The following is a 15,797-nucleotide window of genomic DNA, read 5'->3' as shown; positions in this document are numbered from 1 at the left end:
CACAGACTTGGCTCAGGAGCTGGAAGGCACTTCTCTCTCACTTCTGGCTGTTAGGGTCTCAGGAACAGTCACGCTCACAGAGAACAGCAGACGTGGTCCAGTGCCCAGAGCTTCACCACACTTTGAGCCGGCTTCCCCGTAAGATGGGGGTAAAAGTGCACGCCCTGCACTAGTCATGGGAGTCAGAGGCACACTTGCACCTGACATCTCAGAACACACCTGAGCGCCTGTGCTGTGATGGGCTGTGCCCACTGTGCAGAAGTGGGGGAGTTCCATGCTGCTGGCGTCTGGGTGTGTGAAAACACCTGGAAAGCCAAGAGCCCTGTCTTAGTATCAGGCTTGGATCCAGTGTGCTGGTCTGCAGCCCTCACCCCCCGAACCCTCAGTGCCCCGTCCTCACCAGGGTGCTGGCCAGCTGCGTGACCCTAGGCAGGAAGGTCGTCAACACTGAGCCCTTTTAATGCTTTTTACTGAGTCAGCCCTGCAGCTTCCAGTTCTGGTCAGCAGCCCTGGGTCCTTCATGGTCACAGACTGAAAGCTCACAGCTGTGTCCCCAGCCTTCCAGCATGTTGGGTTCAACCTTGTCGCGGAGCAGAGGGGATATGGAGGTTGGCTCTGCAGTGAGGGTGGGCAGGCGGGCAGTCCCTTCTCCACGGCCAGCATCTCTCACTCTGCCTGTCTCTCCACAGCCCTTCTTTACAAGCCTGTGGACCGGGTGACGCGGAGCACGCTGGTCCTGCATGTGAGTCCCTCAGCCTACGCCCTCCCAGGACAACAGCCTCACTACCCTCGGGCCCCGGGCCTTCTCGCCCTGCGGTTCTTGGCTTCTGTCCTGGGGCTGACCCTGATGTCTGTCAGTTTTGCTCACCTCCCCCGCTTTTCTGCAACTCACCTTTATTGAGAATGCAGAAGTGAGGCACCTTGGCCATTGCTCCTGGGGGCGGCAGTGGGGGGCCACAGCAGGCTCTCCAGGTGTTCCCAGTGCTATCACGTGGGCAGGAACAGGTTGAGAGCATCCCTTCCCACATGGGCAGGAGCTCACAGATGGAGAAGCTCCTGAGGTGGGGGTGGGGGTCTCAGCACGTGAGCTAAGGTGGACAGGTTGGGGCATGGGTGTGGGTGCGTCCTGGGGCTATGGTTGGACTACATCCTCCCCGCCGGGAGAAGGTGGGTGAGGGGGCCGCGCCCGGTGGGGCTGCCCCTGAAGGCACAGGGCGAGTCACAGCATTAAGGGAACGTCTTAATACTGAGAAAAAATATGGCCCCCAATTCTACTGCCCTGTTCATTTGTATTTAGAGCAAGCCTTCTGTGGGCGTTTTTTAAAACTGTACAGCCAAGTTGCAGAAGTGTATGAAGTTTCCATTTCCTCTACTTTTTGCTCCCCACAAAGGAGCCGCCACCACAGAGATCTTTATGCCGCCACGTGTGACATCTGCTTAACCACTCAGACGGCATTGTGCTGAGCATACCATCCCACACGTGGCTTTTTTCCCCTTAAAGTTATATCGTGACAGTTGTCTCATTTGGACCCAGATGGCTCTGCCTCGTTTGTTCTTAAACTGCATGGTCTCCCGTCCGGTGTACGTTTCACATCTTACCTCCGACTGACGGTTCCTGGACGCAGGGAGAGGAGTTGAGAGTTACTTTGTGGGAGGCTCCGGCAGGTGGCCCATCCAAGTCCCCGAGACCCTTATTCTGTCCCCTCTCTGTGATGAGCCCAGGCCTGGCAGAAGGGAGCTGAAGCTACTGGGAGCAGAGTGGGGAGGCTGGCCTGGGACCCCCGATCCCAGAGCCTCCCCCAAACTTGTTTCGTCTCCCCCAAACTTGTTTCGTCTCCCTGGGTTCTCTTTGCTGTAAGACTGAGAGCTGAGAGGGTTTTGTTTCTCTGAAGCAGGGAGCCGTCACCTTGCAGGGGAGGAAGAGCGGGAAGCTCGGGGGCTTTCTCCTGACCTCGCACAGACCAGTGGGCTAGGTCCGGTTCTGCCCCAGGCGACATGCGGCAGTGTCTGCAGACACTCCTGCTTGTCACAAGGTACCACTGGCGTCAAGTGGGCAGAGGCCAAGGAGTGTACCAACATCCCACCGTGCAGGGGACAGCCCCCACCAGAGTTGCCCCGCCAGGCACGCGGCTGGTGCCCAGGTGGAGAGCCCCTTTTGGCAGCAGGCAAACAGCCTAGGTTTGTGGGTCCCCATTTGGGACCTGCTCCCGGAATGGTCCTTGCACGAGCACTGCCCACACAGCCTCGGCCATCCTGAGAGATGGTGGCCCGGGTCACGCCCAGCGCGTCTACGGCTCTCATGGCAGTGGGTGCTGGGGCTGTGCTGAGTCGAGCCCTTCGCCCGATGCAGGACTTGCTGAAACACACTCCGTCCAGCCACCCCGACTACCCTTTGCTGCAGGACGCCCTCCGAATCTCGCAGAACTTCCTGTCCAGCATCAACGAGGAGATCACACCCCGCCGGCAGTCCATGACCGTGAAGAAGGGGGAGGTGAGCATGTGGAGTCGATTGTGGGGGGACCCACTGTGTCACGGCAGCTCAGCCCAACATGGAAATGCCTGGCCTTTGGGGCCCTGGACCCTGGTGAGCGCAGGCTGGCATACAGGGCGTCAAGGTGGAGTTGCAGGGGCAGGGGCCTCACTTGACCACCTCTCTCCGTTGTGGCCAGTATGTCCCGGGTCCCCGGCTTTTCCCCACACCCTCACCAATTCAGGGTCCCCAGCTGAGGAGCCAGGTGAGGAGGAGGGTGACATTTATCTGCCTGGGATCCATTCAGTTCCCTCTAGTGTTTTTGTTACAAAACACTTTAACGGTATGTAAGGATTTTGAAGGGGAAGCAGTGAAGGGATGCGTGCTTTGTCTGATGGGAGAACAGATGGAGGACGTGGCAGGCATCTTCCACCAGGAAGGCTCTCCTTCCTCTCCTCCGTCCCTGGCTGACAGCCCCTCCTGGTCTCCATCTCCATGCCCATTGCAGATGAGAGGGTGTGGAACAGAGGGTCTCAGACCCCACCCCTGCCACATCAGCCCCTTTCCGGGAGGGACCCAGCCTGGTGCCAAGCAGTGCACAGTGAGACGCAGAGGTGTGCAGTCAGGGAGCTGGCGTCCAGCGTGGGCCTCCTGTGTTGGAGCGGTGCCAGGGCAAGGGGAGCCCTACAGCCCAGCAACACACAAGCTGGCAGTGAGCCTGACTGTAGCTGCCACTCAGAGCCACTTCCTCCTCTTCTAGTTCATGTGCCAGATGCTCGGTGCCAAGGCTGCCCCAGATCCTCTGCAGGCTTAACAGAGAGCAAGCTTCATGGTTAAGTTCCCCGGGGGTCCTGGCCCAGGAAGGGCCGATTTGGGGATCCCATCCCTGCATCGCCACATACTCGCCTGCCAGGCAGTCTGGCACCTGTGCTCTCCCACCCCGAGCCTGTTCCTTTCCTTTCTGGCAGAGTGGAAACACTGCATTGGGTGCCTGGCACCCAACGGGGCACGGTTTCCGGGAGAAGCCCCACCAGCAGCACAGGCAGCAGCCCTGGCTGTGTGTGTTAGCTCCTGAGTCTCTGATTCGTGGGAGGCAGGCATGTGTCCCCAGCACGTCCCAGGGGCTCCCCACCCGGTTGTGATGGCTGGAACCTGAGGAGAGCTGGGGTTCAGAGCTGGGGTTCAGGTCTCCTTTCCTGGAGCAACAGTGGGGCCTGAGGTCCCCCACCCCACGGTCCTGGTTCCGGGACATGGGAGGAGCAAAGCCTTGGCCTCCCTCGTGAGCAGTTCACACAGTCTCACTGGACGTGGACGTGAACGTGAGATTTGCTTCTGCTGAGACTCCCGTCCCCACCGGGTTCATGCGGCTCAGTGTCCCCCACTGGGACACCTGCTCTCTCTCCCTTGCTGACTGTCCTTTTATGGGAGCACTGAACTCCTGGGAAGCCGCCGTGCAAGTCCTTTTCCCCTCAGCCTCTCATGTGCTGCCTAGCCTACCCAGACCTCCCACTGCCAGTTAGGGTCCCAGGAGAAGCGCCTTCTTGCTGTTCCGATCATTGGCAGCAGCTGCCTTGGGGAACTGAGGAAGATCGGATGTCTCCTGGCAGCTGGCAGCCAGGGCCTTGTCCCTGCAAGGACGGGGTCGGGGCCCCAGGGCGTCTGAGCGGGAGGTGTGTAGGGGCCAGTGCTTCATGCGGGCAGGGGTCTCTACCTGGGCCTCCCCACCCCCGCCAGCATCTGGCCCTGTTGGCCTATGATGTTTGCTCCTCCAGGGGTCACTGGAGTGTTTCAGCCATGAAAGGGGGAGGAGGGTCAATGGCCCTTAAAGGTCGTGAGTCTGACTCGCCCTCACTTTCCTTCAGAGCTCTCCATTCAGGGAATAGATGGTGACTAGTCCAGGATGCAGGCAGGTGCCCCCACGCATGCCCCACGGCCATTCCAGAGGCAGACCACCCATCAATCAGGCACTCCCAGCCAGCCAGCAATTATAAGTCACTGCCCCTCAGACCGCCCTGTCCTGGGGTCCAGCAGAGTCCTGGGCCTCTCTCTCTCCTCCTACGGCTCCACCTGGGGCTGTTTGTTCTAGTGAGACTATTAGTCAAAGGAATAGTCTTGTGACCTCAGACCATCTTTAGAGCATATCTCTGGGTGCCTGGGGCTGAGCCCTGCTCTGGCCTATGACTCCAGGAGGACCTGATGGGCCAAGTCAATGCCAGTACTGAGAGCCTGGGGACGGGGCTAGTGGGTGTGTCTGAGAGGGTTGTCTCCTGGGCAGGCATAGGCCTCCCCCCGGCCCTGGTCCTTGGAGGCTGACAGACGAGACCGGGCTGACAGGCATCCCCGTAGGCCCCAGGTCAGATCAGGGGCCCAGGATGATGGAGGGGTGGCCAGGTGATGGCCTCGTGGTCCAGCAGCCTCTCCAGACCCCTCCTCAGAGGGCAGAGTGGCCCCTCGCAGGGCCTCATACTGACCCACTATTGGACCTCCGCTCCCTGCCTCTTTGAGCCAGAAGGAGGCATCTGCCAGGGGTCAGGGTCCCAGGCTGTGTACCAGGTGGAACCACTAGCCTTGAGAGAGTGCCCCAGACCTGGGATGTCCTGGGGCCTGGGGGACAGGGGTCTGGGGGCTGTGGCTAGAGACAGTGTGGTGCCCAGCCCAGCCTTGACAGAGTGCCCCAGACCTGGGACGTCCTGGGGCCTGGGGGACGGGGATCTAGGGGCTGTGGCTAGAGACAGTGTGGTGCCCAGCCCCTCTGCAGGGCCTTGGCTCCCTTCGTGGGCTTGCCGGTGTTGTGGTTGGGGGCCCTGTTTTCCCTGGGCTGGGAGGGCCGTCGGCTGGGTATTTTCTATTTGAGCCACTGCAGGACCCTGGCGTGGGCTGGGGTTCAGAAGTGAGGCTTCCCCAAGGCGAAGCTTGTGGTCAGAGAGGCCTACTACGCTCAGAGGACAGCCGATCCTCTGCCCCCCATCCTGTGCGCCTCGCACGGCTCTCGGAGACGGGCCAGGATGCCATGGCTTTGGGGCTCCTCTTGGAAAGATGAGGGTTTGTGCCAGCGGGGATGCCAGGAGAAGGGCCCAGTGACTGAGTCCAACAGTGAGAGCCCCCCAGGGCTGAATTCTGAGCCCCAGATGCCCTGTGTCGTCAACACGGGGGGGCGGGCGTACAGGCTGCCACACGCACTGAAGTGACACAGTGGCCTCTGGAGGATGAAGGTGGTGCCTGGAGTGGGACTTTGGATGAACATGTGAGCTACAGGACCCAGCAGGAAGACGGGGAGGGCCTGCGGGGACCCCGTGCGGGGCATTCCTGGACCTGCCATTTAGAGGGATGAGTCTACCTCTGAGCTGGATGCAGGGCGCCCTCTGCTGGAGATGGCCAGAAGCTCAGCCCCTTTGTGCAGAGAAAGGACTGCGGTCCCAGGGGCCCCAACCCCCACCCCCACCCCCTTGAAGGTCCCTCAGTCTTGCCTCCTTGGCTGGAAGACTCAATGTCTTGTCCCTGCCAAGGGAGCATCTGCCCCTTTGTTTCTCAAGGACCTCAGTCAGGACCTGCCCCACAGCGCAGACCCCACAGTCTGGTTGCCCAGGTACCCAGCGCTGCATGGCCGTGTTTCCAGGTGCACAGGCTTCCCTGCTTCCTGTGGGTGTGGATGCCGGGCATGCCATCCGCCCACAGCAGGCGGGGCAAGGACAGTGCCGATGACTCATGGCCTTGGCACGCAGGCACTCCTCCTGCCCTTCCACTTATGGTCTGGGAGGCACCACGGCTCCCATGCAAATCACCCACCAGCCGTGCCAGGGGCTGATCAGCTGCCATGAGCCTGGTTGCATATAAGAGTGACGTGGGAGTGTTGGGGGGCCCGGCTCAGCTGCACTTGTTTCTGGGGGGCTCTTGCAGAGACTGTGGGCCAGTTCAAGGGGGCACGAGCCCCCTGAGCAGAATCTCAGGCTGTGGTGGCAGTGGAGCCACGTGCTTGGACCTGCTGGGCAGATGGGGAGACGCTGTGGTGCACCTGCTGACCCTCCTGACCCTCCCCAGCCATCACAGCAAGGAGTGGGGAGTTGCCCTTTCTGGGGGGACTTTCCTGAGGCTAGGCAGACAGGGTCCCTAATAAACACCTGGTCTCTCTTCTTCTGGGCTGTGGGCTCCTCAGGGCAGAGACCGTGGAGTATGTCCGCTTGTTCCCTGTGCTGCTGCCTGGGGTGGGTGGTGGAGCTCCCTGAGGCCCAGGCTTCTCATCTGGAAAATGGGCACGAGGACCTGCCCACAGGGTGTGGTGGGGGTCTCACCTAATGCTGAGGCCATGGGTGCACACAGCACACCTGTGACATGCGTGGGGCCACCTCTCATCTGCGTCTTCAGCACGGCACAGCGGCCACTGGATGAGGTGGTGGGCACTGTGGGCTGGATTACCAGCTGGCCTCCATGTGCCCTGGAGCTGTGTGAGCCAGCAGGGCCGCCCCTCGTCTTCAGACGAAGCACCTGGGGACAGAGAGGCTCAGGGCTTGCTCTGGGCTGGTGCCTCATCTTCCAGCTTGTTCAAGGCCACCTTGGGATCAGGCTGCAGGTGTCCAGGCGGGGATCAGAGTTAGTGTAACCCCAGTGTGGGCCTCCTGCTGCCCCGAGATCCAGGCCCAGTCCTTAGTGTGACCACCGGGGCTACACCCTCCTGGGGTTCCCTGGCCCACCTCCTCCCCAGTCACCAGTCTGCCTGGTCTGTGCCCGGAGCACCAAGCTCTTCTCCCTGTGCCTGGTGGTCCCTGTACAGGAACGTCCACCCTTCACTTGGCTGGCCTCTTGCCCATCCTGGGTCTCAGTTGCTGCCCAGGGGAGGATGGGCTGCCCTGCTCAGAGTGGTTCTCCGGTCACCATCCTCAGACAGTCACCTTGGCTGGAACGTGCCCTCCCAGCCTGCAGGCCAATGGCCTTTACCCTGTCTGCTCCCCCTCCTCTGCATGCCGCGTGCCCAGGGAGGCTCAAAACCGTTGTTGAACGAAGAAGAAGGCGTGTGATGTGCATGTGTGCGGGCAGATGAGATGGGGTACACGGGAGAGGGGGTGTGGGGGGTGGAGGTGGGGGCAGCGGAGGCCCCGGCCACCCGCCGCCCTGACCATCCTCACCCACCCCCACCGCAGCACCGGCAGCTGCTGAAGGACAGCTTCATGGTGGAGCTGGTGGAGGGCGCCCGCAAGCTGCGCCACGTCTTCCTGTTCACCGACCTGCTCCTGTGCACCAAGCTCAAGAAGCAGAGCGGAGGGTGAGTGAGGGGCCTGGGGGCTCTTGGTGGTTTCTCTGCCAAGAAAACCTGATGCTTTTTCCACTGTGCCAGGAGAGGCCATAACCCGGTGGCCAGGCTGTCTAGTTAAGCTCCATTCTGTTTCCAGCTGGATGCTGGATGTGATGCCAGGCTCAGGGTCAAAGGTCATCATTAACACTCTGGAGAAGGTCAGTCAGGTTGGGTGACCGGGCTGTTGACTCTAACAGCGAAAGGGAAACCTAACTATGACTTCAGGTGCCACAGGAGGCTGTCAGGTCATGAGCCGTCAAGGGAGTGGTGGCAGGTCAGGGGGCTGCAAGGTCTGGTGCAGGTGGGGAGTGGAGGGTAGCTGCCCTCCTCTGCCGTCAGCAGGCATCACTAGATGCGCTCTGTCTCCCCAAGACCCGGGTGGCTTATAAGTCATTCTCAGCATTGGCCTGCAGACCCCACCCAGTCCCTCCAGGGATCAGACCACCCAGGTTGCAGGGGCTGGAACTGAGGAAAGACGGTCATGTGGGGAAGGACCAGAACTGGGCCCTTCACCCCGTTCTGCTGTGCTGCCTGGATTTATCGGGAGAGAGCCTTGGTTTCCCCACCTGTCGAGGGAGGGGTTACACCGGGTGGATTGGTGCCTCGATGCTGTCCCACATCAGGGGTGAGCCACCACTGCCAGCACAGGGTAGGGTGGGTGAGGGCTTGTCAGACCCCCGGGACCTGGGTCACACGTGCACAGTGCTCCTTCCCAAGGGTCATCAAGGCTGGGTCACCAGTGTCTGCCTGTGGTCTCATCCCAGCCTGTCCTGGGGACAAGCAGGGTTTGAAGTTTGGGTAAACTGCCTGGGTGTGAACTTAAGGGTTCCCAGACTTGAAAGCAGTGACTTAGCAAAGGTGGTCAGCCTGTTAATGCATCCCTTCCCCCACTCAGCAAAACCCAGCAGTACGACTGCAAGTGGTACATCCCGCTCACGGATCTCAGCTTCCAGACGGTGGACGAGTCGGAGGCTGCGCCCAACATCCCCCTGGTGCTGGATGAGGAGCTGGATGCCATGAAGATGAAGATTTCCCAGATCAAGAGTGACATCCAGAGAGAGAAGGTGGGCAGCTGGGGGAGCTGGGCTGGGAGCTCAATGGGGCAGCAGCCTCTCACACTGGCCCGTGGGCAAGTTCTGCTGGGTGTCTGACCCCACTCTGGTCTCTGGGGCCTGCGGGGACCTCTGCGAGTCCTCAGAGTGCCTGGCCTCCCCATCAGGCTTGGGGCCATCTGGGATGTGAGGTGGAGGGGGTTCCCCGTTGTCCCTCTTACAACTACCCTGATGGGGAGTGAGTCCCAGGTTGGGGGGTGCGGCCCTCCCAGGATTCTGGCCGCCCCCCCACAGGCCCCTGGTTGTTTCTGGAGAAGAGCAGGGTTCTGTAGGAACAATGAGGACAAGCCCCTTGCCTGTAGGGTCAGCCCAGGCTAGAGTGGGAGCCATGCGGTGCCCATAGATGAGGTGTGTGCAGCAGGACAGGAGTCCTCCAGTGCTCCCACCCCTGCCCAGCCTGCTGCACCACACGCCTGGCCAGGTAGGAAAGCACGGGAGCCCTGGGACCAGCGTGAACTCTAGGTAGTGAACTCTAGGTTATTCACTTGTCTAGATGGGCCCGGGGCTCCCATGGCCGTGTCCTGGGGCAGAAGGGAGCCAAGGCTGCCTCTCTGGGGCTGTTGAGCCCGGTACCACCCCTCACCCATCCATGCTGTGCTCTTCGCCTAGTGACAGGCGGTACAGCCTCCCTTGGGGATGGAGGGCTTCAGGAGGGAGGCACACTGGCAGGGAGGGTTTTCCCAGCCAGGTCCTGGGATGCGTCTGGCCTGCCGTCGGGACCCTGGCAATCTGGGAGCAGGGGTGGGGAGCGGTTAATGCTGAAATGAGGTCGGATCCTGGAACAGGGAGGGGCCCTGGTGGTCACCACAGGCCTCTGGACATTGTCCAAGTTTGGAGAGAGTGAGAGAGAAGCTGTTTGTGAAGATCTCATTTCTCTGTCCTCAGGAGAGGAAGGACTTAACTGCTAAGTTACCTAAGGAGGGTGGACTGAGCACATCCGGCAGCCTGTGCGGCCAAGCGGGAATGGGTGGCGCTGGGCTCCGGGTGGAATCGTGACCCCGTCCTCTCCCTGCAGAGAGCGAACAAGGGCAGCAAGGCCATTGAGAGGCTGAGGAAGAAGCTCTCGGAGCAGGAGTCCATGCTTCTGCTCATGTCGCCCAGCATGGCCTTCAGGGTGCACAGCCGCAACGGCAAGGTGAGCGCCTGGCCCTGGCCCCGCCCCACCAGCCCCACCCCTGCCGGCCACTCCACACCCCGCTGGCCACGCCCCCATGCGGTTGTGATCCTGTTTCCCAGCCAAGAGGCTTGCCCAGCGTGGCATACAGGCCCACAGGTCCCTCTGTCTGGGGCTTTGGGCTGGATCCCCCACAACTGGGAGGTGGTGGGGTCTCCAGGAAGTCTCAGTAGGGCCGGGGGCTTGCAGGTTTGTGCAGACCTTGGCGCAGGCATGCTATGGGGCACCTCGTGGGCTGGAGAGGCACCCTCTCTGCTGGGTGGCTCCTGCTGCTGTCTGTCTGTAGCCGGACCTTTCCCTCCATGGGCATCACAAGTCTGTCAGGGAGCAGCTGGGACAGGCTGACGGTGGGCTCTGCAGGGACCTTGTCTCTGCGTCATGGCCCAGGCTTATGGGTTGGACGCAGGTGGTCCTGTGGCCCTGAGCCATGACACGTCACGACCTGACCCAGACGTGGCAGGACAGGCGGACATGCAGGAAGGGGCCCCCAGCTCCTGCCGGCCTGCCATGGGGCAGTGCGCGTGCCTCTGACGGGAGCACTGCAGCTCCATGGGGGGACCAGGAATGCACCCTGGACCTACTGGGCACCCACTTAGCAGGGGTGGAGATAATGGGGTGTGCTCTCCCCGCCAGAGTTACACGTTCCTGATCTCATCCGACTACGAGCGTGCCGAGTGGCGGGAGAACATCCGGGAGCAGCAGAAGAAATGTGAGTGGCCTGTGGTCCGGGGACACCGGCTGGGGAGCATCAGGGCTGGGCGGTTGCCTCCTGTGGTCACAAACCTTGTTTTCCCCAAGGGATTGGGCAGCGGAACTCATCCAAGTGAGATGTATGCTGTGGTGCTCTCATATAGGGAATAACTGGGGATGCGCTGTCCTGATGGGGCCCCTGCCCTCTTTGCACCCCACACCTGCCCTCTGACCTTCCTACTGAACCCCTCCCACTCCCCCAGCCTTCCTTGAATTCCCTGCCTGTCTCCTGGACCTCCCTACCCTCATCCCTGCCTGCCCCCAGGGCCCCCCCAAGCCCCCTCTCCCTCCCTGCTGAGGCTGCTATGCACGTGGCCCATCCCTTGCCTGCCCCCCAGGCCTGCCACACCCCCCGTAGAGGCTGATGCTGTAGGACCCTTTGCTGAGCCCACTTGGGCAGCCGCACTGGGCTGGCCCCATTCACCTGTGCTGACCACCATCAGGACAGGGGCTCCCTCCCCTCCAGATGCCCCATCTCCAGGTGCTTCCCTCTGTTAGCAGTTCTTTCCTGCTGCTCAGCTCAGAGCTGGCCTATGCTGCCTGTCAGTCTTCAGGGTGGGACGGCAGACCCTACCCCATGTCCTGGGGCCGCTGCTGCCTGGTTGCCTCTTCCACCCCCAGCCACGTGGTTTGGGATTCCTGAGTCATCCTTGCTAAGAGGGTCCTGCATGCACCCTGTGTGCCGGGAGAGCCAGGCTGAGCACCATATCCCGGGTGGGCCAGGGGCTCCACACACCCCTGCCCTGTCCTGGACTCCTATCCTCCCAGGCTCGTCACTCATACCTGTGCTGAGCCCCAGCTGTCGCTGCATCCAGGGATGGGGCCCTCCCGGTAACTCCGATGGCTGGTGCCTGGGGCCCGGCCAGTGTTCCTGTCCCAGGTGTCCTGTTATAACCAGGTTATAACCATTTACAGCATCTGTTCTCTGCTCAGAAATAAGCCTCTTTCCCCACCTGGTGGAGAGATGGGGCTGCATCAGGGAAGCAGAGGACAGAGCTGTACTGGGTGTCTGTCTGGGGAGACCCCAGAGGAAGGTGCTGCGGGTCACCCCGACAACCGCCTTGTGGCCATGCCGAGATGGCAGGCGACACCTGTGTTTGTGAGCGTTGTGCAGAGATTCCTCCCACCCTCTGAGTCTACCCTGGGCCCTCCAGGGCCCCACCTCACCTGCCACTTCCCAGCCCTTCCCTGGGAGCAGATGGTCCTTCTTGAGCCACCACAGCCCCTGTGGGCCTCCTCGCTGGGGTGTGCTGAGGGCCCAATCGGGGGGTGAGAACGCATCTTGGGGGGCCCAAGAGCGGGGCAGACTCACTGGTTGGTGTACCGCGTCCCCTCTCGCAGGTTTCAAGAGCTTCTCCCTGACGTCCGTGGAGCTCCAGATGCTGACCAACTCGTGCGTCAAACTCCAGACCGTCCACAGCATCCCGCTGACCATCAACAAAGAAGGTGGGCCATCCTCCCAAGGCCGCCGTCCCTTCCTGCTGACAGTGCTGTCCTGGGTCCAGGGGTCTCCATTCCCAGGGATGTGTGTGCTACTGAGGGCCTATCGACCTCTCCCAGGAGTGGGCGGGAGGGGTGAGGAGCAGTTGCTCCCAGGCGGCCACTACTGGGTGGCTAAGAAGACAGTGACTTCCGTCCCAAGTCCTGAGTGGCTCCTCAGACCCTCTGTGCTCTGGGTCTGGCCCCCATCCCCCGACCCACCCCTCAGCCAGGTACCCCCCCAACCCATGGTGGTTCTGCATCTTGAGTTCACTGTTAATGCACACTCATGTACACACAGTCACACACGGGGGTGTGCCTTGCACACACATGCACACCCCCATCCATGTGGCATGCTCCCCGACCCCTCTCCTGTCCTGAGAACCTGTCACATCTCATCTTGGTCCCAACCAGATCCTCGGGTCCCTGGACAGAGGCCACTGTGTGTATTTCTGCTGTGACATTGCCTTGTCCCCTGCTAAACAAATGACAGTCATGTGGTGCTCCCTTGAGGGTCACCTTGAAGAAGAGCCTGTCACCTGCCTGCCTCTCCCAAGAGGACAGACACTTACCTCTCTGGTCTCTCGCACAGACGATGAATCTCCTGGGCTCTATGGGTTCCTGAATGTCATCGTCCACTCTGCCACCGGCTTTAAGCAGAGTTCAAGTAAGTGGCTGATTTGGGGAGGAAGGTGGCAGGGCACCAAGCCAGAGGGTGTGGGGACTAGGGAAGCAGTTGACCTCTGGGATAAGCGGTGCTGGTCAACGCCCACTGAGTGTGGAGTTGCTTCCCGGAGTGGACACTGCCCTTGCGGGCAGTGCCGGGCTCAGATCCTGCGAGCTGGTGAGCTGCCCCCTGCAGGCGATTCGTGCGATTGCAGGGGCAGGAATTTGCTGCAGATAGAAAATGCAGCCCAGGTTCCCAGGACGCCAGTGGGGTCGTGGGCCGGCACCCTGCCCCTGGTCACAGGGGAGATTCGGCAGCTCTGACGAGTCAGAGGGATACCCCTGGGGCAGCCTATCCCAGCCACTCGAGCTATCAGAGCAGGGAGGTCTGGTTGCATCTCAGTCCAGGTGTAGCTCACACTCACCTACCACCTGGCACCAAGCTCCCTGGGTCCCTCAGAGGACACAGGGCAGACGTTGTTCTAATGACCTTTCCACTGTTGTTGCAAAACCAAACAAGAAATCCCTGAGGAGCCACAGAACAGAAGATGTTTGCAGACCATGTATAAATGATCAGGGACTTGTATCCAGAACAGAACTCTTAAAACTCAGTGCTAAGGAGACAACCCAATTTTTAAAAACGATCAAAAGATTTGGATAGACAGAAAAAGCAGATTTCTAGAAATAGCTCTGTGGCTGAATGGAAAGTAACCTCACGTAGGCACGTGAGGTCTCTTAGGGACTATGGGAATGTGCTGAAATTGGACAGTGGTCATGACTGCACAACTCCATACACTTACCAAAAGCATCGAATTGGACACTTTCTGAAATGGGTAAACTTGAAGGTATATAAATCATAACTCAGTAAAGCCGTTTTAAGAAAAAGAACAGAAGATACTTGCTAGTGAATAAATTGTCTCTCTAACTAGATTTGAGTGGGAATAAGTCTGATTACAAATACATTTTCATTTTAGCCTCTTCTAACTGTATTAATCCACTGATGACTAGAAAGATTAGAATTTCCCCATCACTAATAGAGTCATTAGTCTTCTCTGTATTGAGCCGTTTTAAATTACTTGGTTGCTTCAGATACTTGTAAAAGTACATTTCATAAAACAATGGTGAGTTAATGATTTTTAAATTACATCAACTGATGCACAGAATTTAGCAGGAAGATTTTCCATAAAAATACCTTGTATTTCGATTACTAAAAATGAGAAAGACTGTGATCGTTGTGTAAGAGTCTTTTCAAAGTTTCCTTCCTATGATAGCAGCATTTTATAAGTAGTTTCTGCAAGTTTTTTATTGCTGTTTGCTTGGTTTTTGGTTTTTTGAAACCTAAACAAGGCACAGGGCATTGTTTATATTAAGAAATACTCTTCTTTCAGTTTCTAAAGAAATAAGTCACAGGGATGTAGTGTATAGCACAGGGAAGAGGGTCAATAATATTATAATGTAATACTTTGCAACATATATATTGTATACAGTGGATGTTGTATAAAATATTACATAATATTATGTAATATATAATGCAATAACTTTGTATGGTGAGAGGTAACTAGACTTACGGTGATCATTTTAGAATGTACAAAAATGTTGAATGGCTATGTTACACACCTGAAACTAATATAATATTGTAAGTCAATTATACTTCAATTTAAAAACGATTTGGGTAGACACTTCACCAAAGAAATACAGATAGCTAATAAGCACATGAAAAGATGCTCAGCATTGCAGGGAAATGTGCATTAAAACCACAGTGAGGGACCACTTCCTGCCCCCTCGGACAGGGATCATCAAAACGATGCGCTGCGGGGAAGGCTGGCAGGACGTGGAGGGATGGAACCCTCAGTCAGCTCCGTGGCTTCTTAAAAAGTTACACATACCCCTACCATAGGACCCCGCAACCCCACTCTGAAGTATTTACTCCAGAGAAATGGAAGCCCAAGTCCAGGTAAAGACTTGGGCATGAATGATAAACAAAACATGGTCCGTGCATGCCGTGGACCATTACCCAGCAGTCCTACGACTGACATTGGCCACACCGGGGCTCAACCTAGAGAACAGTTACGCTGAGCGAGAGACCCCAGACACAGAACGCTGCACACTGCATCATTCCATGTGCGTGGTACTTCTAGAGAAGGCAACATGTGGAAACAGAAAGCCTGTCAGGTTGCCTGGGACGCGGGGTGGGAGGAGGGTGACTACAGATGGGCTCGGGGGCTTCTGGGGGGCAGAGCTATGTCCCCAGATGATGGCGGTGCTGTCTGCATGAGTGTTTACATTTACTTAGAACCCTCAGCGCTCACAGTGGGCGAGGGTATGGGTGTGCACATCGTAGCGCTGTGAAGCTGTGACACGCACAACGTCGTTCCCCTGGGCACTCCCCCACCCTGGGCAACCCCATAAATGCTGGTGTTTCCATCTGAGCCTCCGCCAGGACCCTTCATCAGCAGCCCGGGTGGTGCCGGCTGCCTCCCCACCCCCACTTAGCCATCCTGTCCTCCCGCTGTTACCTTCCCATCAGTCTCCCCAGTGTCCCACACTGAAACTCACATCTCCAAACTTGTCCCTTTTGTCTTATGCCCCGCCCTCCACACCAAGTTCACCATTCTCCATTGTCACCTCTGGTCACTGCCACCCCCTTCCTCCAGGCCCCTGGCAGTGGCCTTCTCCTTGGTTCCCCGCCAGGTGTCATCCTCTCTGCTCCCCTGCACCCCGCTTCTTTCCCAGCACTGAGCTGCTTCCAGTCCCCAAGGGAGTGAATGTTCTGGGGGGTACCGGTTCCCAGCCCCACTTGGCACAGGTGCTGGCCACTGCTGTGGGATCTTACTTCAAGAAGAAAACCAAGACTGTTTT

The 15,797-nt window shown here is 58.8% G+C and overlaps 1 protein-coding gene across 1 annotated transcript in view; it reads left to right on the top strand.

The window, feature by feature from the left end:
* The window catches only part of BCR (BCR activator of RhoGEF and GTPase), an 88,380-nt gene that overhangs the window by 56,136 nt on the left and 16,447 nt on the right, over window positions 1-15,797 (top strand). Inside the window, exons 7-14 of the mRNA XM_006213278.4 lie at window positions 690-742; window positions 2,351-2,491; window positions 7,606-7,727; window positions 8,653-8,821; window positions 9,885-10,004; window positions 10,677-10,752; window positions 12,135-12,239; window positions 12,865-12,939. Coding sequence (XP_006213340.2) covers window positions 690-742; window positions 2,351-2,491; window positions 7,606-7,727; window positions 8,653-8,821; window positions 9,885-10,004; window positions 10,677-10,752; window positions 12,135-12,239; window positions 12,865-12,939 — 861 coding nt within the window. The remainder of the gene's footprint in view (window positions 1-689; window positions 743-2,350; window positions 2,492-7,605; window positions 7,728-8,652; window positions 8,822-9,884; window positions 10,005-10,676; window positions 10,753-12,134; window positions 12,240-12,864; window positions 12,940-15,797) is intronic.

This window comes from Vicugna pacos, chromosome 32 (assembly GCF_048564905.1).
Source record: "Vicugna pacos chromosome 32, VicPac4, whole genome shotgun sequence".
In the NCBI taxonomy this organism is placed as follows: domain Eukaryota; kingdom Metazoa; phylum Chordata; class Mammalia; order Artiodactyla; family Camelidae; genus Vicugna; species Vicugna pacos.
Note: the sequence above shows the minus strand (reverse complement) of the source record. Positions and strands in the feature narration are given on the sequence as shown.